The following is a 27,648-nucleotide window of genomic DNA, read 5'->3' as shown; positions in this document are numbered from 1 at the left end:
TTTGATTCAAAACATCTTCTTCCACCTACTTACCCTCATGGGAAATCAGGCCTGGTAGAGTCTCCCCCCGCTAAAGTGTTATAGTTGAGATTTGCATAGTGCCTATGTACTTCTCCTCAGCAAATGCCTATCCATCTGCATAAAGCTTTTGGTAAAACGATAGGAATAGACTGGACTTTTGCTTTTCGCTTACATTGGGAGACTGTCGAGTCTCTAGGGTCAGTTAGTTTTGAGCATCCTAGCTAGGATACCCACTGTCTTATTTCCTCCCCCACAAAACCTCTATTTGAGACACAGAAAGGCCTTTCAGACCTGTTTACCTGAAAGATGTTCAGTTGACCCTTAAGTCATAGGGCCTCATTTATGAGGCTATGCGCCACTTTTACGCCGCCGATGCGTCACTTTTTGTGACGCACCAGTGGCGTAAAAAATGCGCCTTGTTGCGCCATATTTACAAAGTGACGCATCTAAGTAGATGCGTCACTTTGTAAACCCCTGCGCCACATTATACCTGCGCCAGGTATAATGTATGCAAGGGGGGCGTTTTGACGCATGAAAGGGTCATGGAAGTGATGCAGTGAAATCTATAAGATTTCACTGCGCCACTTCTAGGACACAAATGCGTCAATTTCTTACGCCTGCCTCACAGCAGGCGTAAGACTGACGCAGGCCCTTTCACATAGGGATTGCTCCATGTGAAAGGACACATTGCTGGAGTTGCGTCACTTTTGTGACACACTCCAGCAATGCGTCACTTTTGCGCCATACAGATATGTCAGAAATACTGACGTATCTGTAACTCATTGCTCCATGATGCGTCATACTGTAAATATGACGCATCATTGGTGTCGCAAGGAGGACGCAGTGAAAAGTGACGCATCGCTGTTTTCACGCAGCGATGCATCACTTTTCATAAATGAGGCCCATAGTTCTTAAGGCCTTATGATAGCCTGTAGTTTTTTTAAGTCACCTTAACACAAGCTAGTGTGGGGAGAGGAGTTGGCCTAATGGCTAGGGTGGTCGACTTCGAGTCTGGGGAACCGGGTTCGAGTCTCAGGAACGACGCTGGACATACTATGATTCTGGGCAAAACATGTCATCTCCCAGTGCCTAGCAAAAATGAATGTGTCACATGTAACGCAACTGGTGCTATGTAAAGCGCTCTGATACCTGATACCTTCGGGTCAAGTTTGTGCTATAAAAAACTCCAGTAAAAAAATGCGAATTTCTCTTCTGACCTACTTTGCACAAGGGGTTGTTCTCTCTCTCCGAGCAGCTAATGCGTGGCAATTAGCCTACCCTCAATAATGCCTTCATGGTATCCTACACTGTTATCATCCTGGTGTCTAAAGCCATATCGACGTCTAGATATCTTCCTTGATCTACACCCTGTTCTCTGCATTATTAAAATAAGATTTCATAATCTTCACATCCTATCTTTAAGTCAATCATCTTTGCCACCAGAGCATGGTTAGGCACTGTTACCATGCCAGCCCTAACCACAATCTGTGGTATTAGTGGTAGTGGTGGTGTTTTATTGATGGATGTGGTATAGTGGTGTGTTTGTTTCTTTTGAAAACCATGCAAAACAAACACATGACCAAATTGAAGATTTCATTAACATCACACCATGAAAGACTCCAATAGGTGGTCTCTTCTTGAGAAGAACTGCTGAATATTTGAGAAAACCATTTAGGTGTGTATATCCATATGTGCCTCCATTCAGCTCTCCAACATGGAAAACAAAATAAGCCCCTCCTGGAAATCTTTAAGGCTACCTTCGAAGTGGTCAACCTCTCCTCATTGTTCCCGTTTGAGGTACATCACAAAACTGAGATTTCGCACCATGACCACCTCCTTCTCTGCAAAAGACACTGTGTTAAAAGGAAGTCACATCAGATAGACATCCAGTATTTGATTTGAGGTACAGTCCAACACCCATGTGATAACATCTTCTGAATCCTTACATGTTTGTGGACCAAAGGGGCTTTTATACCTGTTTTTCCTTTACATACGCATGAGATTGTCTTTCATATATGCCCAATGTAAATCAACCCACTTCCCTTTTTTAACAAGTCAGTTTCTTATAGATCCACTATGTCAAAATCTTCTCTCTTGAGAGAAGACTGGATTCTGGGTCTCATAAATGGGGAAGTAAGCCCCTTCACGTTCACTGCTAGGATCTTGAGCCCAAGAGCCCCAATTATATTTTTCTTGCAACCTCTCACTCTTTCCTCTTACAGCTTTGTGCAACACCCCAACAGCAGCCCAGATTAAACTAAACAAACAAAGAATTATAATGCTTCTTGGCCACTGGGCTCAAAGTGGGCACCACACCCCGCTTCTGGGAAGTGAACCTGCATTCCATCCCTACTGTAAGCCCTGCCAAGCCTTGTAGCATTAGGGTCACCGTGGTCTCAAATGTCTCTCTGAAGGGTCAATATAGCATGTTAGCAGGTATTTCCCCACAGAAATACCTGTTACATTCAAGCAGTACTAAAGAGCATTAGTGTGGGAAAATAACACAGTACAATTCCCAATGGAATTTATTAAATAGACATAACAAAAAAAAATTAAAATGGACTGGAGGTCCAGAGGTATAGGAATATACATTGTTTAGGGTTAAAAGTGTGAAGAAACAGCAAAATGTCTATCAAAGTAAATGTTTGCAAGTAGACCGGGGCCTGTGAGCAATTTCAGGCTTAAGTTTATGAAGGTGGGGTTAGGTAATCCTAGCCGGTCACACCTAGCAAAGTTTTTATTTGGGGATTTGTTCTGGTTATCCAAATCCACCTGCAGGTAAAGGCATGGTGCTGAATGAGAAGGTCCCTTCAAGTCAGAGATATCATCATCAAGCTCTTGCTGAAGTCTTCAGTTTTGTCCCCAGAAGCTCAGGGGCAGAATAAAGTTAAATTTCAAATTTGCCGAGGTAGCTTCTCTGTTGTGACGTATGTCATGCCTTGCCCCAGCCACAAGTCCTACATTCAGACTTTGTTATTTTTTTGGCTCTCATTTTCCTTCTGCAGTGAGGCTGGAGGGTGTAGCCAAAGACGGCTCTACTGGGTTGGATACTCTTCTGCAGTGTTTCCAAGGTAGCCATCAATGCCAGGTGAAAGAACCACAATACATTGAGCCTTTGTTGGGAGCTCTGTTGCCTTGTTGCCTTGTTACCTTGTTGTGGTTCCCCGGGGGTCAGAAAAAGTCCCAAATATTGCCTTATGCTGCAAAAGGCACTCCTATTTTCTCCTAAATAACAGGGTTCAAGCTAGCCTCGCCGATAAGGGATGTTACCCCGAAATCAGTCCCAGGATGCTTGTTTCCTGTCCAGGGAAGACCTGGCTTGGCAGTTTGGGGTGGGCTGTTCCCATGAGGCACAGGGTCAAGACTGATTTGCATATAGCTGGGTCTGAACTGGGGTGGCTAAGTGAGCTATAGAACGATGATGGATTCAACCCAGATCTTTTACTGAGGGTGAGTGTCTAAAAAGTTTTATTGCTCCGACCATCATCTCCTTGTGTTTGCCAGGGTCATGACCCTTGGCACCAGATCTCTTTGTAATAATAATAATAATACCCAGTATTCTTAAATCACAAACTAATCACCCCTACGGGTCTCAAGGCACTGGGGGCCATCAGGGAGATTAAGCGAGCTATTGCCCAAAGTCACATGGTGCTGGGCTGAGTTGCGGCCGGGATCGAACCGTGAGCGCTGTGCTCCGGAGTCAGACGCCCTGGCCGATGCACCATACCTCTCCCAGGACAGATTTTCTCAGGACATAACCTCACAAGGAAAGAATCAGGCTCATTTCAAAATGGCTTGCTAGATCCCATAATTTCAAATGGAGCACATTTGCACAATTTCTAAACTTGACAATAGGCCCGAAAGGATAAAATGCATTTTGCAATGTGGCATGTATGAACATGTGGGATCCTGGAAAGAGCAACTGTATGTTGGCCACTAAACAATACTTCTGAAACAGCTTGAGATGTTGATCTTTTCTGAGCCTGGTGCAGAAATGAGTATGTGTACACACAAAGATTATATTGAATGTTTTAATGACAGTGAAGGGATATATTAAAGTGAAATGGATGGGATTTGCTATATTGGTAAATTGTACATAAATTGCTTATAACAGGAAAAGTGCAGCAGCTCCTTGGTGCATAGGTGCAAGCCCAAAAGAGACAAGATGATATGCTTGTCACAACAAAAGTTACTTTAGTTTAAGCGAAATTCATATGCCTGTGGCAGGAGTAAGGTAGATAATCATGAATGCCCTATAAAATGCTCTCCATGTGCCATGTGGCCAATGTGAAGCAGGGGGATCCAAAGTTTTGCTCGTTTGGAGCCAGTGCCATGTCACTTAAATCTTTACCTGTTATAGGGACATGGAAGAGGAAATGGATGCCATAAATTAGAAAACAGAATATTTCTGCATAGAAGTGTTGAAGCCACAGGCAATACCTTTATCCTTGAGTAGTTCCGCAATTACATTTAAGCAGGAGCAGCCCGTACAGGAAAGAGCAGTGGGGGGGGAGGGACTCAACAGACGATGACGGGGGAAAATTAAATAAATATTTACATTTTCTTCTCCTTCATCGTCTCTCGAGTCCTCCTCACCCTGCCCAATGAGGGAATATTTAATAAATTTTACATTTTCCTTCGTCGTCCTCTGTCAAGTCCCCCCCACCCTGTCCACCGCTCTTACCTGCACGGGCCGCTCCTGCTTGTGTGCATTCAGTTTAAAATGACATTATAAGCCTTTTGTATAGTATAAAAGGCACCTTTACGTTTTCTCCTCAATTTAGTACAGTATTTCGGTGCTGGAAACTTTGCCAGTACCAGATCATTATATGATGTGTCAACTGTCTATTTCAACTCTATGCATTTTTCACTAGTCAGGATATTTTTGTCTCGCAACACTATATTCTGAGAGACCTATCTATTTTATGCATACAATATATCTGTCAAGAAGTTTTCAGACAGACAATTTGGGCCTGAGTTAGAGTTTTGAGGAGGGGTTACTCTGTCACAAACATGGCGGATATCCTGCCCGCCGTATTGCAAGTGCACTATATACAGCAGCACTTGCAATACAGCAGACGGGATATCAGTCGTGTTTGTAACCGAGTAATCCAACTGCTGAACTCTAAATCAGGCCCTCAATATTTAAATTGCATTGAGGATCATTGAATAAGGGAACAATTATTCTCTTTAACTCCAAGAAGGGAAGAGGTCCGTGAGGAAAGATAAAATCATTTTCAAATATGGTTTTAAGCAGCACGGGTACCAATGTGTCAACAGGCCGGGGGGTTTTGAAGCAGGGAATACTCTTAGCAGCTTGACAGACTCTACTTTCTAGAATGACAGGATTAGTTTGAGAAGTACTATCTTTTTGAATCACTGAGGAGCTTCTCCTGCTCTACTTCCTTGCATGGAGATGGAGAGCTGTAACTTGCCAAGCTTCTCACCGAACTTTCTGAGTAGTCTGAAAGTGCACCTTCTAATAAAAGACTAAAAAATATTTGTAGTTGTTATTTTTAAAGTACATATAGATCCCTTTCTCAGACAGAGATTTGCACAGTTTAATTGTTATCTCACCTGCAAAGCAGTATATTCTAAAAACATCTTCAGCTGATTCATTTTTAAGATCGGAGCAAAGCATGTGCTAAAAGCAGATGTGAGAATTCCCTGAGTCAGCAAATCTGTAGCCCGAATCTTCAACCCATGCATCTGATAAAGAGGGAGCCAGTAATTTGTAAAGTTTAGCTGTGGATATTCCTGAAGAAAAAGAATTGCCACTTGGGCACAGCCTTGGTCGATATGCATTACATTTTTGAGAAATGTCTAAGAACAGAGAAACCGCGAAGGGGCACACTTACCATGGACGTGTTACCATCTGTAAGCTATTTGTCTTGTCATCAAGTCTAATATTTGGGGTCTCTCCGATGAATCGTAAGAAATATTGATGTATCTAATATTAAAAGGCTTCAATAACTGTTGTCTCTATAAACAGTACTGATCGTGAAGTTATAGGAACTTCCTTAGAATTACAGAAATGTCTGGCTCCTTTATTAAAAATAAAATTAACCCATCACTTATTAACATCCAACTAAGAATAACAGGCTACAACATAGTCCTTTACCTTGACATGTGATGCAGCATAATGGACTACTGAAACAATCCGAAGGGATAGCATGTGGTGCAGTGGACGCAGGAGCAAGAGATCCGGGTTCGAGTCTCAGCATCAGCTCAACATCCTGTGATTCTGGACAAATCACTTAATCTCCCCATGCCCATGGACAGCACCTGGGTACCCTCCCGGGTGATAAGCTGAGCTATATAAATCTACAAATAAATATATATATTGGGAAAACCCTAACTTGAGGTGCACTGAAGAGAAATTAGGCTTTTGCCATTGGCTCAAAGTAAACAATTAAAACTGTCACATGTCAAATGCAAACACTTTTTTAATAGCTCGAGAAACACAGAGAATAAAATTGAGGAAAACTAGCACAAATAATCTTTTTAGAATGGTAATCGTATCCAGAGCTCAAACGGTCACTCTGGACCACCTAGGCCAATCTTCTTGAATACTGGTCGAAATCTTGGTATGGTTAATTACTGCCACATTTGTAATACAGACATTAGATTAATTTTACGCCTCAATTATTTTATTGGTATGCTTCTCCATTAGAGCTCAAAATCTGCCTGGCTATTCATAGGTGAGTATGAGAAAGGGAGCTCTTTAGTCATCAAGATTATCGTTTCATACCTTGACAAATATCCATAAAGTTTTAATGCAACCCAGTGGCGTAGCCAGTGTGTCATGAGCCCTAGTGCAAGGAAGGAAATGGGCCCTTGGACCGCCGGTTGAGCCGTGAAATACAAAAATAATTCGGGCTAGGTGGGCTCCTGAGGCGTTTATGCCTCAGTGCCACTACAACTACTGCACCAATGAAACCTATGGCCTTGATGCCACCTCATACAATTCTCGGCTTGAGCACAAAAATGAGGACATCATGTACACAGGACAGGCACTTTTTAATGAAAGAGGATCGCATTATAGGAAACGCAAATCTCCATAGCCATATAAACAACAGAACTACCATAACACATTCTGGGCGTTAGTGATAGATTTCTGTTTTCACCATCTATCAATGTTTGACTTCCAAACTGCTTTCGTAAATTTAACAATGATGGTGTAATAAGAAGAAAAGGCTCACTACCTTATGTAGCACCCTATTACAGGCAAGATATCTAGCGAACATCTAAAGAACTTCTTGAAATGAAGACTGAGCAAAGTTTTATCTTGTGATTGTCGTAAATTTTTCACAAAAACTACAAGAAGTATGCAAATATTGCAAAGTTATAGATAGATCTGTTATGCTTCCCTTTAACATAACGATCTCCCCATTTTCAATATTTTGTACACAAATGGAGTTTGTTGTGCTTTTCCCACTCGACTGTTCGACCAACGTTGAGGATAAGCTATTCAATTTATACAGTCTTTAACAGAACATTCATAGGTACCCATGCGGCATTGTTTCGGAATGCTCACAAGACAGGTGCACATCTCATACAAAAAAACTGCATTGTATCTTTGGAAATGGAAGACAGAAAACAAAGCTAACTATGCAAAAGACAGTGTCATCTTAAGGATCTTGGGAGCCCCAGGCAAGACATTTTTTATGGGGGGTGGTGGTCCCTGTTTGGAACAACTTTGAATTTTATTGCCTATATCTTGCTAATTGTAAGAATATGTTGGATAACAATTTAAAATTATATGCTAAAGGTTAAGATACAAAAATATACATATGTGAGCAAAAGAATGCTTCACTTTCCCAAGGGACCCTTGGAAGGTTGGGGCCCTGGGCAACTGTCCACTTTGCCCATGCCTTAAAACGTTTCTGAAAAAAGCAAATGATTGGCAACTTGCAGAAAATTCACTCGTATTCTATAAACTTTGCTTGTCTCAAATGAAACCAGCCTGACAACTCACTTAAAGCCCTATTTCCATGATCTTCTTTAGAATTGTGCTAATATATTATATTAGGTATAGATGTGGCCCTCATTTTAGCAATGCCTTCTTGAAGAATTTCGCGACAATCACTGTAGCTGTAACACAAAAGGGAAATAATAAATCAGGCGAGGGAGGGTTGGCTGTGGAGGATGGGGATATATGTCAAGGAGCCCAAATATGTCAACTTCTCATTGTGCATCTGATAATTGTCACACCCTTGACTGGCCAGCAATAAGACATTACCATGCAATAAGCAGCTTGGTTTATTGTGCGGAAATTGATGAAGGTTAACAGGGTTGCTACTAAGGGCAGTTATGTGTTCAGGCAGTACAGTAAAAAACTAAATTAATTAATATGAATGTAATTACGTTTTCAATGAGGCAGCAGCGCAGTATAGGGGTTGCTTAGTGAATTCGGCTTTCTTTCAAAGTAGAAGATATGGGATCTCTTAAAGTGAAACACCAGCATTTTATTGTTCTAAATAAAATATCAATACATTATGTATGTGCTAGGAGATAGGGTAATGTTATGGTTGCTTTACTATTCAGAGACAGGGTGGCAGTGGTTCACCAATAGCCTATCTCGCTGATGCACATTTGTGTAGTATTGTTTGGAAAATTTGTAGTGAAACACTAAATACATCAAAATATAATGTCAAGGCTCATTACAATATTGGTTCAGCATTAACTTTATTATAATTAAACGCATGAACCGTGGGTGGTGACAGCACTGTCTTCACATTGACTATACTGTGTAAAGCAAAATATATGCTGTGAGTGCAGCACGTAACACATTCACATCTGTTTTTATAGTGTAACCCCATTTTTCATGTGCTAAAGTCTCACAAACCTTCTCACTGGTGATGTGTGAAGACTTCCTTATAAACAATGGTGCTGTGTGAAGGTTAACTGGTGTGATCCAGCTGATGAAAATATACACCAGCCACGTGGTTTCCAGATGTTTGATCAAATCAAGTAGTCCCAAATGCAAAAATAAATTCGGAAGGAGTTGTGATCATGTAGTGGCCAGAGTAAAATAAACATTGACATTTTTGAAATCAAGTAAGTTGGTGGAAAGATAAAACAAGCACATGCATTCATATGTTTTTTTTCTGACTGAGGTTAAACTGCTGTAACAATTGATAAAATAAATAAATGAATACATATATACATACTCAGTCCACTGCTGCCCATCGCTACTCAATTGCAGGCGGACGTTACTAAAGCCACTCTTTCTAACCAATGGCTTATGGACATACAGCAACGTCACAACTTGGATATTTACTACTATAGTCCCCTCGGATCTGGCCCGAATCAGCAAATATGTCAAGACAGGGCAGGACATGCTCAAAACAGCCCATTTCAGTGCAGTAATGATCGCTGATCAATAAAATGCACATAGCAACCGGGTTTACCCTCCAATAGATCCCAATCATATGATTCTTTAACAAAATGACCCCTGATTGCAAAACACGCGCGTTATTCTTCTGATACCACAAGATTGTGATGCACATATAAGACCATATGTATGAACACATTTTCCCATAGACACACAATGGGTAAAACCCTTTGATACATCTGGTACGTAGTACACAAGACTATTAAGTTCAATGCACTCTGCACTTTGACCAAAAGGCAATGTATTTTAAATAGTTGTATTAATAATAAGTTAACTATAATCGTTTAAAATCCCTTGTCTTCTTGATTTAATTTTTTTTCCTTATGGTTCAATGTTCTATTTTGTTAAGGTTTTAACTAATCATACAATAAACTTATTTTACATTACATTACATACATAATTCAAAGGATGAGTTAGAGGGATTAACCTGAAACAATTTATTAAAAGGAACATTTAATTTAATAAGGACTTATGCATAAGCTCTGTCACCCAGAGCATTGAGGCAGCAGCTAAACTTAGCATGCATGAGAATACTGCAGTACTTGATTGGGAAGCAAAATGCAGTAGTGAGGAAATCCTAACTTGACATATAGGAAATAACTTAACAAGATGGAACCAGTGGGAAATTGTCGAAATTCTCTTTAATCCTATTGAACTGATTAGCTGAAAGGCTTGCTCACTAATAAATGAAGGTCCAAAACATATGAACTCGTAAAGGCCCAGACTCTCTTTCTGTAGCAACAATGCACTGGTCATAGACCCTACTTTCAAACAAATACCAAAGTGACAGCAGTTTATTTAGCAATTAAAGTAATACTCTTAAAAAAGCAAAGAAAGTGTCCTAGGATGCAGACAGCTTCAGAGTTCAGAATCGTACCAATTCGGATGGAACATACTCTCAGAATCAAAAAGAACATCCTTTTAAAATAAAGAAACAGGGAATTTATTGTTATGGAAATTAAATTTAGCTATATAATGATCAAGATGAAATAATCTGCACATATTGTAGTTCTGTTATAAGAAATTAAACATTTGTCTCTAGCAGCAGCAGAATTGGTAAATGTTCCTTTCATTTATTTAAGCCAGTTACAAAACATGCAGAGCGTAGCCTTTGGTGGTTTGATGAAAATGATAAAAGAATAAAGCTGACAGTGGCAGATAATGATCAAAATAATTTCTTGATAACAGCGATAAAAGGGAAATGAGTAATGGAAATGGTTTTTAAATGCTACCTATTCTTTGATCATATGATAAAAATAATCTTTATTCTTGCAGAAAAAAATAAAATATGCTTGGGTTCTTACTCAAAAGTATAGAATTAGGAAAGGAAACAATGAGAGTCTTTGTATGAATTTGTAGCACAAAACCTTCTTATGAGAAACTTACTCTACTCAGAACTGAAAGAACCAGGTGTAATAAAATGTATCTTCAAGGCAAAACCTACACTTATAAAAATGAGAACAGATTGCTTATGCAAATTTTCAAAAGAAAAATATAGGAGTTACCTAAGTTCCTAGTAGAAGAGGCAAACACAATTGAACTATCCCTCACACTTTTTAGAAAATCATATAATTGTGAGGTCACTCCATTAAAAACCAAACTCACCTGGTCTAATTTGAAAGAAGTCTTTCCTTTAGATTTGGTCAAGATAACCGGCAAAACCAAACACTCCTCTCACTTCCCTTAATGCATTCCTATGACACTGCTCAATGAAAGTGGAAATGCTGTCTCACCCTACAGGTCCAACCCGACCAACAACTCTCTATCACAAGGAAAGGTCTGTGACTTCTCACAAATGGGCCAGTCCTCATCTCAATTGAAATCCAAACAAATTCTGAATTGTTTCTAACCTCATATCCTTTCAAATATCATCGAGAGCAGAGCTCAGTGCCAACTCAATCACGCCACTGTATAAATAATCTATTTAAAGCAATACAGCCAGGTTTCAGGCCATGGTTGCAGTTCTGACCTGGTAAAATAGTTTGATGATGCTTTCTGCATACTAGACTAATGGGACTCATGGCTTTTAGACTTTTCAGCCACTTTTGATATAGTGCACCTGCTATCCTCCTTAAAATACTTGAGGAATACATATATAGCAAAATGGTACATTCCTATATGTGTTCCCCTCTTTTCTAGAAAACTTGAACCAATTGACCCATCTGGCAAAATTCTTGTCCTACTCAATGACTACCCATCAAGGTGTCCCACAGAAATCGATTCTTTCTCCCACCCTTTTCAACCCCTACATGGGGACATTAGCCTCATCCTTAACAGTTCCTAATTCTCACACCATTTCTAGGCTGACATTACCCAACTGTGTCTGGGAATATCTTTCCCAGAAAATGTAGACACTATGACCAATTATCTTAAATGTAGCAATACTTGGATGTTTGATTACCACCTCAAACTTTATTCACTGACATTTTAAAATATTCTGTATATGTGAAGGAATTTGAAAATGAAGGCTAAAAATTAAATTGATATCCTCAGTTTGATTTGTGGGACATGCAACAGTATATGGTATGGACTATTGATGGCCTCATTTGAATTTATAAAGGTTACAACCTTTCCATTAAAATTAGAATTCAGAATTTTTCATATTTGTTTGTGAATGAAATCCAAAACACTATCAATTGTGTATTTGTTTTATGAATGCTTGTGTCCAGATTTTTGTGTATTGTATTGTGCTTAGCTGAATTCCACAGATTCCAATATTGACTCAGTGGGGTCCATGGATTCCAGTAATGCTTAAGCGAGGGTCCACAAAAGTCAAACGGTCAAGAACTACCAACTCTTATAGATCGAGACTTGCCAACAGAAACGCTTTACTATCAGAAAATAAACATCTTGCAGATAAGAGCTGATATCTTGGGCTAGACTTGGTCTCATCACAGGCATGTCAATATCCATTACATGTACCCACTTAGCTTGATACTAATTTATGGTTAATTACTATTTCTGTCCAGAGCACATATTCCACAACTTCCGCTCGGGCCACCATTCTAGCCTTTAGAAGTTGACACCCATGCAAACCTGTATTTACAATCACTATTCTCAACAAAGCAAGCTCTCCAATATCTCTTCTCTCCTTCCTTATATTCTTAAGCTTTCTGTGTTCAAGTGTGTGAGTTGTCAGCACCTCCAGAGAGAGATTCAGGCAAAACTGTAAATTTTAGCGAGTCCTTGTCCCAAACTACAAGCTTTACACCAGGTCCACCACTGTCACCAGAATGTTTGACAACATCTTGCCAACTCACTGGAGTGACTGCCCATTGAACCAAGACGTATCTATAAGCTTGCATGAATTACTCACACTGCCCTGTTTTGGGAAAAACCAAGCTATATTGCTATAAAACCATCTCAGGTAGGCAACGCCTAGTCTCTCCAGAAGAAGAGGCAGCATGCTCCTTAAAAGGGAAGGATTAAAAAAAATGAAAACAACCTTTCTCTGGGTGTACTCCCAGGATTTGAACTTTCATTCAACCAAAAATTAGGGCAATTCCATCCCATAATGCTGCCGATAATTAACTGATGTCCTATTATTCCTATTTCTTATTCATTTAAATTTAGTATTCACAGAAAATGCAAAGCAGAAAAAAGAAGCTGGTTGAGACATTGATAATTAGCAGTCAACAGTATCCTGTGAATGTTCCATGAAACAACAGTTCTGCCCATCATGACCACTCGGTAATAGTCAACTATAACAATCTTAAGGATGCATTTAGTCTGCACTGTTTGAAAAAGAAATATTTAGGGAATAACCCCTAGGGTGACACCTACTACCCACATTTCTCATATTTCAACATCTCCAATAAATGTAAATGATCCTGCTCAACATCGTTGATTACAGAGTGAGAAAAATGTTTTAGAGAAACTAGGGCCTATTTCCAAACTATGTAAAGTAGTACTGTTGTAGTAGTACTCATATAAATAAAAGGCTATTCACAAACCTACAGGTGAAGACTTCCACTACGGCCTCTTCAGTCTTTTCTATCTCCACCAAAGTGGCAGAAATAATTACCTATTAAGCCATTGTTTTTTACCAGAAGGTTATTAGGTATTTGAACCTCTTCTAGAGCTGTAAGGTGGGAGGTGTTTCCTTCTGCCACAACTCCACCCTGGCCTTAAACACATAGGTCTGTATCCCATCCTCAACTGCAGTGAATTAAAGCTGAAATAAAGGGCTCCACAAGATGGCGCTTGCACAGGTTTATGTGGATTCAGAACCACAACCACAATCTCTTCTGCAGTTCTCCGATTTTCCAGCTCCAACTTTGACTGAATAACATTCTTTCAAGTCACCATTCTGAGCCAAACACAGAATCATCATTTATTAATAGAAGCATTGCTGATTGCATCTTTTTCGACATCTTCTCATCTTAGTGCGCAAGTAATTTTGTGTTCATACTCTGCCTGCAAAGGAGACATGACCTACTAATTTGTGGTGGAAACAAGTCCCCTAAAAATGCAGTTGATTTGACAGAAAACTTGCGGTCGGCCTTAACATTTAACTTGAACCCAGTCTAACATGTCCAGAGAACAATTGGTGTTTTGTGGTTTTAGGTGCTATTGTGACTTAAAACTTCTAAAAATCATATCTCAGGTTTCCTACATCTGTTCTGTGTCTTTAATAGTGCCTATTTGTTCATTAAATTACACTGTATTTTTCTAAATTGGAGTGGATGGGTTTTGTATTGCATTTTCTACTTTTTAGATGTTTTGGTGCTGATAAATGCTTTACACATTTCTCCTAAATTCAGACTGCTCTGTGCTACAGCTAAAGGGTTGAGCTCAAGTTTAAATTACTGAGATCTAACTGGACCTGGTACATAATGTTGACATGGTGAGGACTTGAGAAACTGCATTTCTCAAGTTTGCAAAATGTTGCATCCAAAGATTTTTTTGGGGTCAAATGTTTTACAAAAATTAGAGAATGTTTCTGGTAAAAAGTAGGTTTTGCCAGGATTTTAGTATTTTTGGGGAGGGAACTTCCATCATATTTTCCACCAAATTCATGAAGTTGGTAAATGCCAACATCACAAATTTGGCATAATCCCCAACAATAATGATAATCAAGCATTATTGGTCTTTGTCCATTTTTTTTAGCCATGTAGTACACCTGCGCAGCTGCTGTGCAGCATGGCTGAAACTAATAACAAAGTAAATGCTGGCTGTGTCATAGTTATTTTTTTATTGCTGGCAATGAGATAGTGTGGTGTAGGGGACTACAGGGAGGGAGGGTGTGTGGGGGCAACACAAACCCTTTTTTTAAAGCACTATCAAGCGCCCACCGCTGGCCACATCATAGCACTTTTTTTTATTGCAGCGGGACATAATACCTAAACAGGAGGAACGCAAGGCACCATAGATAAGGATGGGCAGGAGGCAACCTAGAAAGAGGGACAGTGTGCGGGAGCAGCAGATGAGCACAAAAACATACGCCTGCACAGTGTGCTTGAGTTGAGTTGAGTTGAGATAACATTTGTAAAGCGCTACTTTGCCCATAGGCGTGAAGGCGCTAAAGCGGGAAAAGCTGAGTGAGAGGTGAGCAAAGTGAGCCGGTTAATGGTAGGTCTCCCTAAAGAGCCAGGTCTTCAACGCCTTTCGGAAGAGAGAGTGGGAGGTAAGTCCCTTAATCTCGGGCGGAAGGGTGTTCCAGATACTAGGAGCACGAGAGCAAAAAGCTCTATCGCCCCATCTGGCTTTGTTGCTTTTAGGTACCGACAGAAGATATTTGTTGGCTGAGCGAAGTGCCCTGCCGGGGACATAAGGTGTCACCAGGGGTCTGATATCTTCCGAACCAAGCCCGTGCAGAGCACGATGGGTGAGGCACAGGACCTTGAACTCTATTCTGGCCTGGATGGGGAACCAATGCAGATGCTTCCTGATTGAGGTGCCTGAAGCGAGCCTCTGGGCATTAACAACAAACCGGGCTGCTGCGTTTTGTACTGTTTGTAGGCGTATCTGAAGTTTATTAATTCCAAGGTATAATGCATTAGAGTAGTCTAACCTTGAGAAGATTAGGGCCACCGTAACCAGTTTGCGGGCCTCGGTGGAAAGATAGGGTACTAATTTCCTCAAGGTTCTAAGGACACCACAGCAGGTGAAGGTCGTCCTACTGACTTGTTTTTCGAAGGAGAGCTTGGTATCAAAAATAACACTCAGGTTCCGAGCAGACTGAGAGGGCGTAGGACAGGCTCCAAGGGCGGAAGGCCACCAGTCCATTGACCAAGTCTCCTCCTTGCCTCCGAAAATCAACACCTCCGTTTTTTCCCATTTAATTTGAGGAAATTCCCCACCATCCAATTTGCAACCACTTCCATACAGTTCTTAAAGTTTCGGGCTGTGATGTCAACAGTTTGTGAAAGAGAGACCATAATCTGGGTGTCATTAAGCATGTGCGAATTTTGCGAATCTGGCGTTCGCGAATTTGCGTATTTGCGAACTTGCAGTCAGCAAAATCCGCAAATTCTCGCGAATTTGCAGATTTTTATTTTTTTTGTGTTCGCAAGGGTTTCTGCCAGTTATCGAGGGTTTGGTACCAGTTCGCAATTGCGAACTTACTTGTCGGCTCGCAACGGTCGCGACTATGTTGTTTCTACGTCTGGTTCATCATCACAGGTTCCCAGCACCCTCTGTTTAACCACTGCCACCCTCTGTTTCACCCATGCCACCCTCTGGTACATCAATGCCACCCTCTGGTTCATCATCACTGTAGATTATGGGGGGGGAAAGCAAGCACACCTGCCCTGCTTCAACTGACATGATTTAATTTGGGGTTGGTTTACTAATGTGTCACTGTTTTAAAATTCCAGTCTGGCACCTGCTTCCTTATCTGTAATTTGCTTTCTGTTGCAGTGCAACTTTTTTTTTCCAGGACCTTTGTGGCCTACTTGTAGCTATTCTATGAGCCTGCTGTGAGGGTCAGAGCAGGGGCACCAGTCAGGAAGCACTACAGGGAATGGTTACTATTACTAATGATGAGTTTGAACTTTTGCACCTGCTGAGTGCTTTCATTTTTGAAAACTCGTTTTTCTGCAGAGCAGCAACTGTAATGCCCCAAACAAACCTAGGCAACTGAACTCTGGAGGGGGCCCTCAGGAACTAATACAGGGAATGGTTACTAATGATGAGTGAACTTTTGCACCTGCTGAGTGCTTTCTGCAGAACAGCAACTGTCATGCCCCAAACAAACTTACTTATGAAAGTTGATTTCTAATCCAAAAGTGATCCAAAGAGAGTCAAAGGGCCTCAAATCCCAAAAAGTGCAGGCAAATGTCAACCTGAGGAGTTATTCTGATAAAAATCATCATTTTCAGAAGGTCTATGCTGCTTGCTAGTGGATTTCTTGTGCAGAATTGCAAATTTCTGTAATTTTGCGAGCACGAGATTGTTGCTGCCCGCAGCACCTACATGTTCGCAATTGCGAACTCTCGCGTTGCGTCGCCAAACTCCTGCGGGATCCCGCAGCAAGATCCAAAATGGCGCAGCACTCGCAAAAATATCGAGAAAAACCACTTGGCAGACGCTGAATGACGGTAAGTGAACGCCGCACGCCGCAAAATTGTATCACCAAGAAAAAAAAATCTGCTGTGTGCTGATTTGTGGATTTTGCGGGAAATTCGCGAATTTCGCGGATCGCGAATTTACCGAAAATCCGCAAAATTCACGAGCGGAACGGATTTTCCGCCCATGCTTAGGTGTCATCAGCGTAGGAATGAACTTCCAGCCCAAAAGATCTTACAAGTCTGGCAAGAGGTGTGACATAAATGTTAAAGAGCGTGAGGCTCAGGGACGAGCCCTGAGGCACCCCGCACTGCACAGGTTTAGCTGGGGAAAGAAAGTCACCCAGCTTGACCCTCTGTGCACGGCCATCCAGTTAAGATTTCAAAAGGCTAAGCGCCGGTCCGTCCACTCCTATCTCCCTAAGATGTTTAACTAGAATGGAGGGAGATAGGGTGCCAAATGCGGCAGTAAGGTCGAGCAGGACCAGAAGGGTGGTCTGGCCACTGTCGACCTTAACACGGATGTTGTTAGTGACAACTGTCAGGGCGGACTCAGTGCTGTGAGCTCTCCGAAAGCCATGCTGGGAGGGGTCAAATAGGCTAGAGTTCTCCAAGAAGGCACTCAGATGGTAGTTTAAGTGGGCCTCTAGCATTTTTGCGGGAGCAGGGAGTAGTGAGATAGGCCGAAAGTTCTTTAAGATCCTAGGATCAAGCGAGGCCTTTTTTAGAAGGGGCTTAACTATGGCCATTTTCCAGGAGGTCGGAAAGACACCTTCCTGAATTGCCAGGTTGATGACTTCCAGAAAAGCAGGAAGTAGGACATCTCTGCATTCTTTAAAAACCTTCAGAGGGCGGGGGTCGAGGGGAGATCCTGATTTAAGCTTGTCTAAATGCGAATTGAGTTGCTCTAGAGTGAGCGGGGGAAGATGTAAGAGTTACCCTGAGGTAACTCTGTGGAATCTTCTTTCGCAGAATGGGGCACTTGGGCAGCGATCCTAGTTCTTGGTTTAGAACTTGGTTCAGAACTTCTAGGCCTGAATGGATGTTGGTTATCTTTGCGTAGAAGAAGGTTGATATCTGGTCTCAAAGCTCCTGAGTTGCTATTACAGGATCGGGGATTGCAGAGCCGACAAGGAGTCGACGATTTTAAACAATTCCCTAGAGGAGCTGAGGGAAGCAGTCAGTTTGGAAAAGTGTAGTCTCTTTTCTGCAAGAACCGCAATTTTATATTCTTTGAGTAGGAGTTTATGTTTGTTCTTTTCATCTGGATCGAGATTAAGTCTCCAGAGCCTCTCTTGTCTCTTACATCCCTGCCTGAGTGACCTGAGGGTGTCAGAGTACCAAGGGGCCGAGGGGCGCTTCCTGGCAGAATAGGTCTGCTTGATCGGGGCCAGTTTATCCACCGCTTTTAGAATGGAATTATGCAGGTCAAGAGCTGCACTGTCGATGTCACTTACTAGTTGTGAGCGGTGGCTAGACAAAAGGGAGCTAATGATTTACTATTTATCCCTCTGAAATTCCTTTTGAAATCCCACTTGCTGGGGTCTGCTAGGGGGTTGGAAATATTAGGGTGTGTAAAGTCCAAGGGGATGGCCATGTGGTCTGACCAAGACAGAGGAAGGGGGATCCCAATCTCTACCCTAGGGTCGTTGGTGAAGACCCCGTCCAGGGTATGTCCGGCTATGTGTGTGGGACCATCTACTATCTGTTTTAGACCACAGGAGGTTAGTGAGTGCAGCAGGGAGGCAGTGTCTGTGGAGTCATCAATCTCCAAGTGGAAATTAAAATCTCCAAGAATGGTGAGGTTGGGTCTATCAATATAGGGTTCCACCAGCTTAAGTAGTTTTTGACAGAAGGATGGCCTGGGGCCAGGAGGCCTATAGATCAGAATCCCAGCGAAGGAGATTGTGGGGGAGGGATTAAGCGCAAAGTATAGGGCCTGAAAGGAGCCACGTGGTGAAGAAAGGTGCTCTGTTCGACATCTTATAGAGATTCTGTGTAAAATACCCAGCCCCCCCCCCCTTTGCCCTTCTCTGTCCATTCTTGACAGCGAGTACCCCTCCGGAATGACATCCAGGAGTTCTGGCCCAGAGTGATCTGCGGCCAAGGTCTCCGTGATGAAGACCCAGGGAGGTTTTCTATTGGAAATGAAATCCCTGAAGGCAAGATTATTTTTAATTAGGGATCTGGTATTAATAAGGAACCCAGTCTCTTTACTAAGCAGGGGGAGCTTGTAGTTTCCCGGTCTTGAGTACCTATTTCGGGAGATATGGAGGAAGGGACTATCCTCTTTCCCCATGCATTGGCACTTAAGGGCCTCCGGTAAACCCTCTGGTGGAAACGTATGGTGGCAGGATTTAAATGAGGGTTTGTAGGATAGCAATGTACGAAAGGAATATAAAGGACTACCAGGGACAGGAGAATCTGAATGAGCAGCCTGCCCGGCCCCCGGCATTTCCTCTGCGCTGACGGGCGCAGACGGGCTAGACTCTGGCGTGACTCCGGTGCTGAGACGGCGCGTCCGCTGACTGCGTCCGCTGCGCAGAGGCATGCCCATCTCTTTTATGCATTGGAGACTAGAGCGTAGAAGGTGTACCCCCAAGATGGCCGCTGCTCTATTCCGAGGGCCAAGGTGAGGTCAGGGTGTATCAGCGCCTGACTCGGCTGATCACCGGAGTCTCACCATTTAATGCGGGGGAAGGGGCCGACGAGTGTCCTATGCTAAAAGAAAGCTTGTCTAAGTAAGTATTAAATCACTTACATTACACAGTTTCAAGATGCCATTTTTTTTTTTAAAAAGATGCTGATTTTATAAGTATCGCAAAGAAAGTTAAAAATTCTGGCGCTCTCAGGAGGTACATACACAATAGCAACACACAGCAAACCTCCCGGCTTCCTCCTCAGGAGGACACAACACGCAGCAAGGGATCACGCTTGCCACGGCAGCTCTTTTATGCGCTGGAGACTAGAGCGCAGAAGGTGTAGCCTACCCCCAAGATGGCCGCTGCTCTATTCCGAGGGCCGAGGTGAGGTCAGAGTGTGTCAGCGCCTGACTCGGCTGATCACCGGAGTCTCACCATTTAATTCACCAACAAATAAAAAAGTTGCTCCAATAATGCAAACATTGAAAGGACACAAATATGTTGGCTGTGCTCAACAAGAGGGCCAAAACACTGAAGATGTGAATCCCCACAGGTTAACTAGTCAGGAGCGAGCAAATGAGATTGATAATTAAGCCAAACAATGGTAAACAATAAGTGGGCTCTAATCCAACTGTAAGCATGCACTGTCTCAAATGAGACCAATATGGACTTACCACTGCAATGAAAAGCCTTCACACTTTGAAGCTGGTTTGCCCTTTAGTTATAACTATAATTGTAAATCTGCTAAAAATGTTCAATGATTTGGTTACAAGACAATGTATGGTAGGAAATGAGAATGGTCAGAGGGAAGAATTAGTGACATTTATGCCTGTAGAGAGAGAGAGATAGACCATTGGAGGCAGGTTTATTGCACTATTGTGACAGTCAATCTCCAGTATTTATCCACATGCATTTCATAACTATATTTTCACTATACTGATTCTGTAATGAACATTTTCATTGTGATTTACACAGGTAGTTGTTTTAGCTGATTCAAGACACCAACAAAGCGTGTGGGGTCTGTACAGCACATACACCGCAAAGCTACCAAATTTCCAAATTCCATGCGTCACTAGTTCATATAAGCCTGGATTGTTCTTTGCAATCTGGGATTTGAAGTCCTGATGTTATAATAGAATCAACAGGACTATAAATCCCTGAATTCAAAGAAAAACACCAAAGTAGATCAAAAACTCACACATGAAACTGGGAAACTTGAGGTATTTAGTTCTCTTCAATGTTAACCTTAAATCCAGGCAGAAATGAAGCATTATCTTCAACCTTTACATGGAGCTGCTTGATGATCTTCTAAGAGAGAACAGCAGCAAGGTTCACCAATATGCCGATGATACGCAACTCTACTTGAAAGTCTCCTCTGCTTCAGACATATAACACCTCAAACACTGCTTGCACATCATCGAGTCTTGAATGTTTAGCACCTACCACAAGCTCAACACAACCAAGACATAATTCCCATTCTTAGCATATAACAAGAAACAGCACAATGCAGTAGAAACCTTGCTCATTGACACAAACATTAATGGCTTCGATCCCCAACTCGCACCAAAGTCAAATCACTTAAATTCACCCAAGACACCAACTGCCACCTTACGGAACACTTCCAAAAGAAAAAGACCATCTCTCTCTTCTAACTCAAGTCAAACATTTCTTCCAGAAAGTGACTTCAGAACTGCTGTTCAAGTATTTGTAATATTGTTTCTGTATGGTAGTAATGCCCTACCACATCGTCTCCCAGACTCCACACTGGCACCCCTTATGTGCATCATACATGGTAAAGTACATGTCATCCATGGCCTGAAGAAATATGATCACATCACCCCCTTAATGATGGAACTCTATTGGCTCCCTTGCTGACTAACACAATCTTCAAAAACAGTTGCATCATTTAGAAAGCTATCACATCCAGCACCCCTTCTTATCGTTTTCAACCTCTCACCGAGGACACATTCAATAGCCTCACCCAAAGTGTATCCTCGAGTTCCCCTCTGGACCCTCTTCCACACGTGATTTGGAAGGCGTTTTAGCAAGAATTATTCCCCTGGCTATGGCAGATCTGCTGCCAGTCATTGGAGGAAGAAATGGTCCCAGAAGTTTGGAAGCAGGCAGTGGTGACCCCACTGCTAAAAAAGCTGTCTCTCGATCCTAAAAACCCAATGAACTTCAGACCAATCGCTCTCCTGCCACACCCGGTAAAAATCCTAGAGAAGGCAGTTAGTAAATCTCTGTCCCTATATCGAGAGGAAAATCATCTGCTGGATACGGATCAGTTTGGGTTCCGACCAGGACACGGAACTGAAACAGCCCTAGTGACCGTACTGGACAAACTAAAAATGCGAGCCGACAATCGTAATCCATCGGTGCTAGTGCTACTAGACATGTCGGCCGCATTCGACACGGTGAACCATTCTATTCTGCTGGAAAGACTAGTGAACACAGGTGTGAAAGGACGGGCACTGAAGTGGCTGCAATCTTATTTGACGGGCAGACAACAGGCTGTGTCCATTACACTGTTCACATCCACCAAGACCTCGGTGCGCCATGGGTTGCCGCAGGGCTCCGCAATAAGCCCTATTCTATTTAACATATACCTGCGCCCTTTGATTCCTATCATCAAGTCTTTCGGAATAGATCTGGTTAACTATGCGGATGACACCCAACTGGTATTTTCCCTGGAAGGGAATCAAGCAGTAACTATGGACACTTTTCAGGAGTGCTTGCAACAGACCTTCAACTGGCTTAGGACAAACTTCCTTCAATTCAATGGAGGAAAAACTTAGGTTGTGTACTGCTCCACGGCCAAAATGTCTGGGTACCTGCCGTTGGAGTTCAGACTTATCCCTAAGGACAAACTACTGGTTCCAGTTAAAACAGTGCGTAACCTAGGGGTCTTAATAGATGACAGCCTCCAAATGGAGTCACAAGCCAATAAAACAATTAGTATCTGCTTCACCTAGCTAAGAGCATTTCGCAAGATTCGTCCACTACTGCCTAGTGCCACCAGACCTCTGGTAGTAAGGGGCATAATTTTGAGCAAACTGGACTACTGCAATTCTCTGTACCTGGGAGCACCACAATCAGTGCTACGGAGATTGCAGAGAGCCCAGTCTATAGAAGCAAAACTGATGTTAAAAAGGCAGCGGAGATCCTCAACTGCGCTGACTCTAATGGACCTTCATTGGCTACCCATTAAGGACAGAATTCAGTTCAAGTCTCTCTGCAGAGTATTTAAAACAGTACATGGTCTGGGCCCAGTATCTCCGCATGAGAAGTCTTCGTTCTTCTAGTGCAAATCTGGTAACTGCTACCAGATTTAAGAAGACCAGGATGGGAGGCAGAGCATTTGGAGTAGCAGCTTCTCACCTCTGGAATGATCTGCCCCAGAGTATTAGATAATATAATTCTCTACTTCTGTTCAGAAAAAGCTTAAACACCTGGCTCTTCCCAAGGAATGAGTAAAACGAGCTTTCTACTTTGGAAATAGGATTTCTGTTTTGCTGGTGTCACCTGATAAGTCGAAGCACCAGGATACCCGTAGGGTGGCAGTCTGCGCTATACAAGTCTATGATACAATGCAATACAATACTACAATCGTGCAGACAAATTGGTGGTTCCCAGCAGACCCACCTCAAGGGCACCATCTGAATGCAGACTTACACATGTAAAAAAGAATAGACAATAGACCTTTTCCATCCATGCACCCAGGAGCTGGAATAAGATCTCTGTATCCATCAGGATGGCCCCAAGGCTGTTCCACTTTAATAAAGAGTTGAAGACTCGCCTCTTCAAAGAATAATACATCACAATGCATTAACCGTCCACAACTGGGCTTCCTTTCCTCTTACTTGTTGATTTTAGTCTTCCTGCCCTTTGGCTAGGTTAGCGCTATGGAAATATTGTATACATAAATACATTCATAACAATTTTAATGGTCACATTTTACTATCTTAATACACAAATTTTGACAACCTTGGTAAATTAGATAGACTGCTATATTAAGCATTCAGACTTTAATTTTTTTATAACTTACCAAAGATGTTCCCAAAGGTTTTACCAATCTGCACAAATTCAGTTTGGGTATGTCAGATAACAAAGCAGCAGATAATCTGGCAAATTGTCCCAAAAATAGAGATATTTTCGAACTGTTTGTCGGAAAATAACACATGCAAACTCTTTTCAATAATAACTTTTCCTAACAGATTTTAAAGTACAATCAACGTTCAGTGGAAAAAGATTTGATGAATTGTACAGGGAGATACTTATCTAATTTTCAATTTGTTCTAAGGCATCCATAAACTTTATTCCATGCTTGATTTCCCCATTACCATTTCCATTTTGATAAGGTATAATGTGCTTAAAACGCTTATTATTCCTTGAAGTTGATAGATTCTAGTCTATTGTAAATAAAGTTATGGGACGTCGCAGATACATTGCCCAGCCCTTAGAATGTAGGGGATGTGGCTAAATAGGCAAGAAAGGACAATCCTGCCACGCCTACCCGCATCCACTTAAGCGATGCCCTGCACTCGTCAGACTATAGGTGGATAATGAATCTATGGACTGATTATAAGATCGTATTCATTAAAATATACATTGTAAGATAACATTTTGTCAAAGTTTGACAAAGAAAATATGGTGAAAGCACCATTTTCCCTCAAGTATTTAATTACTTACACTGTTGTATGCATTAATATATGCATGTTTTTTATTCTGCTTCACTTGAATGCAGTGAAAATCAAATTAAGCAACATTCCTTTGAGAAAGGGAACTGTTTCAATGTCTCTATACATGTGTATTTCTGATAAAATTAATTTACGCTTCTGATAAAACCCTCGCCTGCGAGCCCTCCCAATTTACCCAAAACACATCTAATCAAAGACATGTAAGCAGTCTCCTCCTTTTTAGGACCTGCATAAACTCAGCCATAATCTCTTACCCTTGACCATAATGAACACGAACTTCCGATTTAAATTCCGGTACTAGTTTAAAAGGCTGATTTACTATGAGTTCCTCCGCATTCCATCATGCGCTGCCAAGGGGCCTTGCCAACATGTTAGTGCATTGCAAATCATATCATTAGATAAAGTGATGTTGGGAACACGTCACCTGTTCAATGTGTTTCATCGATTAGTAGTAGTTAATGGAATCTGAGGGAAAGCCCATGTTATGTTATGTTATGTTAAAATTTATTTATTAAGCGCTTGTACGCCCGTAGGCTTCATGGCGCTATCGGAAGGAACATAACACACAAAATACTCAAAGGTAAGCCTGATAAAAAAGCCATGTTTTAAGAGAATGTCTAAAGGTGAGAAGGTCTGGGCTCATTCTTAAAGGGAATGGTAAAGAATTCCAAAAGGTGGCTGCGAGATGGTCAAAACAGCAGCCACCAAGGCGTTTTTTCTTAAAGGTCGGGACAACCAATAAAGCTTTATAGGCAGAACGAAGATTCAAAGAAGGATTGTATCTAGAAACAAGGTTTTTTATACATTTTGTGCGAAAAAAATTATCTGAAACATGCACAATGATAATCCATAATTCAGACCACAAGTGAAGCATTGTGTGCAATGGTGAGAGCACTACGTGGTCTATCCCCTTATAATTATATTCACTTCGACATAGAAGGCGCGATACATGAAGATTTTGCTGTGACTTGCTCATGTAGTGTTCCCGAATTTCAGGAATAAACCAGGCGAAGTTTATCCTTACTCCTGGAATTCAGCAGAAAGTCAGAAATACTTCAAGAGGAAGTTATATCTACACACAGCAACATCTTTGTGAATAAGGACTACAGAATATGTCAGTAGCTGGAAACCTCCAGGTCAATTGAGTCCATCCACACGCTTAACACAGAGGCACTGCATGATTACCAACTTTACATCTGCGTACTAAAAGATTTACAGTATTTCTATTTCCCACCTCCTTTTCTGATTCCCCTCAAAATTGTCCCAACATTATAGTCAAGGATTCTGCAGTTATGTAGCGGGGAGGACTAAATTATAATTCAAGAAAAGACAGTATTTTGCATTAAAATTTCGCACATTTCGTCGTAGTATTACTTCTTATCTGTACATCATTTCTATACCTGCTAACAGTATCTAAGCAAAGGGTTCACCTCATTAGTATCGGTTTAGCACCTAGATGCAGCAACCTCCAAATGGAATGTGCTCAGTTAACGTTTGTAACTGTCCTTTCACTGTGCCACAACATGTATAGCAATAGAGTAGATCCGTTTGAGCTAGGAACAATATTTCTTGTTAAATTCTGCTAATTATGCAGCAGGTGATGAATTATGTGACAAATGCGGGAAATCCGTATTTATGAGGAAAACACGGTGGCAGCATAATTGCATATTCCTGGTACACCTAGTTATAGTCCAATAGTAATTCATGTGGGAGGGGGAAAAATCTTTTCTGGAGAAACATTTCTGTCACCACCAATGTCACATTTTAAAAATGCCTGGTTTACCACAAAACACACGACAAAGTGCATCAGTACATGTCGACTGTTTTCATTCCATTGCATGTATAAAACTACTATATAGATATTATCTTCATTCGTATTACTCCCACATATATGTCGTTATGTTATACTAAGTTGTTATAGCGGTTCAGCCAGCACCCTACAAACGTAATCACTCTCTGGGGTTTGTAATGGAACTGGTGACATTTACCCATGAATTCGCTAATGTAGCTATCTGACCAAGTAAACACAGAGCAAGACCCAGAACAAAAGATATTAACCTTTAATGAAATAATCGTATTACCTTTGGTTTTTGGCATTTCTCCTTATCTGAAGCACTGGACGTTTTTCTCTTTAACATATTTTTTTGCGTTTTCCAGAGTGCCTGGTGTTGTCAGCCGTGACCAAAATCCGAATGCGCTTGCACAACATAGAGCGCGCAGAAGCTAGAGGGTGAAAAAAACACCCCTTCCGCATTCTTATCAGGATGTGACATCGTCCACCAAAAACTGTAATTCGGTGTTTAGCAACTGCTGATCTTCCTGTGCCCCCGACTTCTAAACGAACGTCAATTCAACTGCGGTGCAAAACAACTGCATTACAAAAACACGGGCGCGCGCGCGCACACACACACATAGCTTGGTTTTATAAGTTGTTGGTATAAGGTTAAAAGTTTAGCAATCTAATTAAATGAGATTTAAAGAAACGTATGCAATACTTTGAAAGCTAGTGTTTGCCTAATTTAGAAGGAAGTATTATTTTTAAACATGCTGAACAAATGATTCTTTAAGTGCCCGGTTTTCTTGTGGGTTTGTAAGGGCAGCCTGCTCGAAACGTGTGTCTTTGGTTTTCATTTTACTGGATACAACCACCATGTCCAATCCTCTGAAAGCACTTGTTTCATATTCTTCTTCCATAGATGGGTCCCGATTCACAGAACTAACTTAAGACAAAATCCTAAACTTTCTACCATTTTGGCATTCATAGAAGGCACTTACTCATTTTGGTATTCACAGAAGGCACTTTCTCATTTCGGTATTCACAGAAGTTAGGAGTCCTAACTTTAGGACTCCTAAATGCCTCCTGTGAATACCGAAAGTCTTAAAGTTAAGATTTTCTCAGTTTAGGAGTAGTAAAGTTAGGAGTCCTAACTTTACTACTCCTAAACTGAGAAAAATCCTAACTTTAGGATTTTGGGTATTCCCAGAAGGCATTTAGGAGTCCTAAAGCTAGGACTCCTAACTTCTGTGAATACCGAAATGAGAAAGTGCCTTCTGTGAATACCAAAATGAGTAAGTGCCTTCTGTGAATGCCAAAATGGTAGAAAGTTTAGGATTTTGTCTTAAGTTAGTTCTGTGAATCGGGCCCATGGTCACCTGTCCTCTCACACCATCCGGATCCCTTTTAGGTGTTAACTGACTGGACATTTGTAGCTTAGCCGCTTTCAGACGGTCCACTTTTTGTCCTGGCAAAAGCCTCCGCATGTTTCAGATCTTAACAAAACAACATAATCACCTATGAAGTTACTCGGGATCATAACGGTTGCCCCTCATTTTTAATATCCCTGTCTGCCTGTGCCCCCAGTGCTATCCGTATATGGACC

At 41.6% G+C, this 27,648-nt stretch overlaps 1 protein-coding gene across 3 annotated transcripts in view; it reads right to left on the bottom strand.

Annotated features, from left to right (window-relative positions):
• Positions 1-27,648, bottom strand: part of SAMSN1 (SAM domain, SH3 domain and nuclear localization signals 1) — a 523,635-nt gene that overhangs the window by 205,426 nt on the left and 290,561 nt on the right. Inside the window, exon 1 of one of the 3 annotated variants that reach the window (XM_086934055.1) lies at positions 26,350-26,504. The exons of the other annotated variants lie outside the window; for them this stretch is intronic. Within the exon in view, the coding sequence (XP_086790181.1) occupies positions 26,350-26,406 (57 nt within the window). The 5' untranslated portion in view covers positions 26,407-26,504. Of the gene's footprint in view, positions 1-26,349; positions 26,505-27,648 lie in introns of those variants that run through there. 3 annotated transcript variants of the gene reach the window in all.

This window comes from Lissotriton vulgaris, chromosome 8 (assembly GCF_964263255.1).
Source record: "Lissotriton vulgaris chromosome 8, aLisVul1.2, whole genome shotgun sequence".
Lineage (NCBI taxonomy): Eukaryota > Metazoa > Chordata > Amphibia > Caudata > Salamandridae > Lissotriton > Lissotriton vulgaris.
Note: the sequence above shows the minus strand (reverse complement) of the source record. Positions and strands in the feature narration are given on the sequence as shown.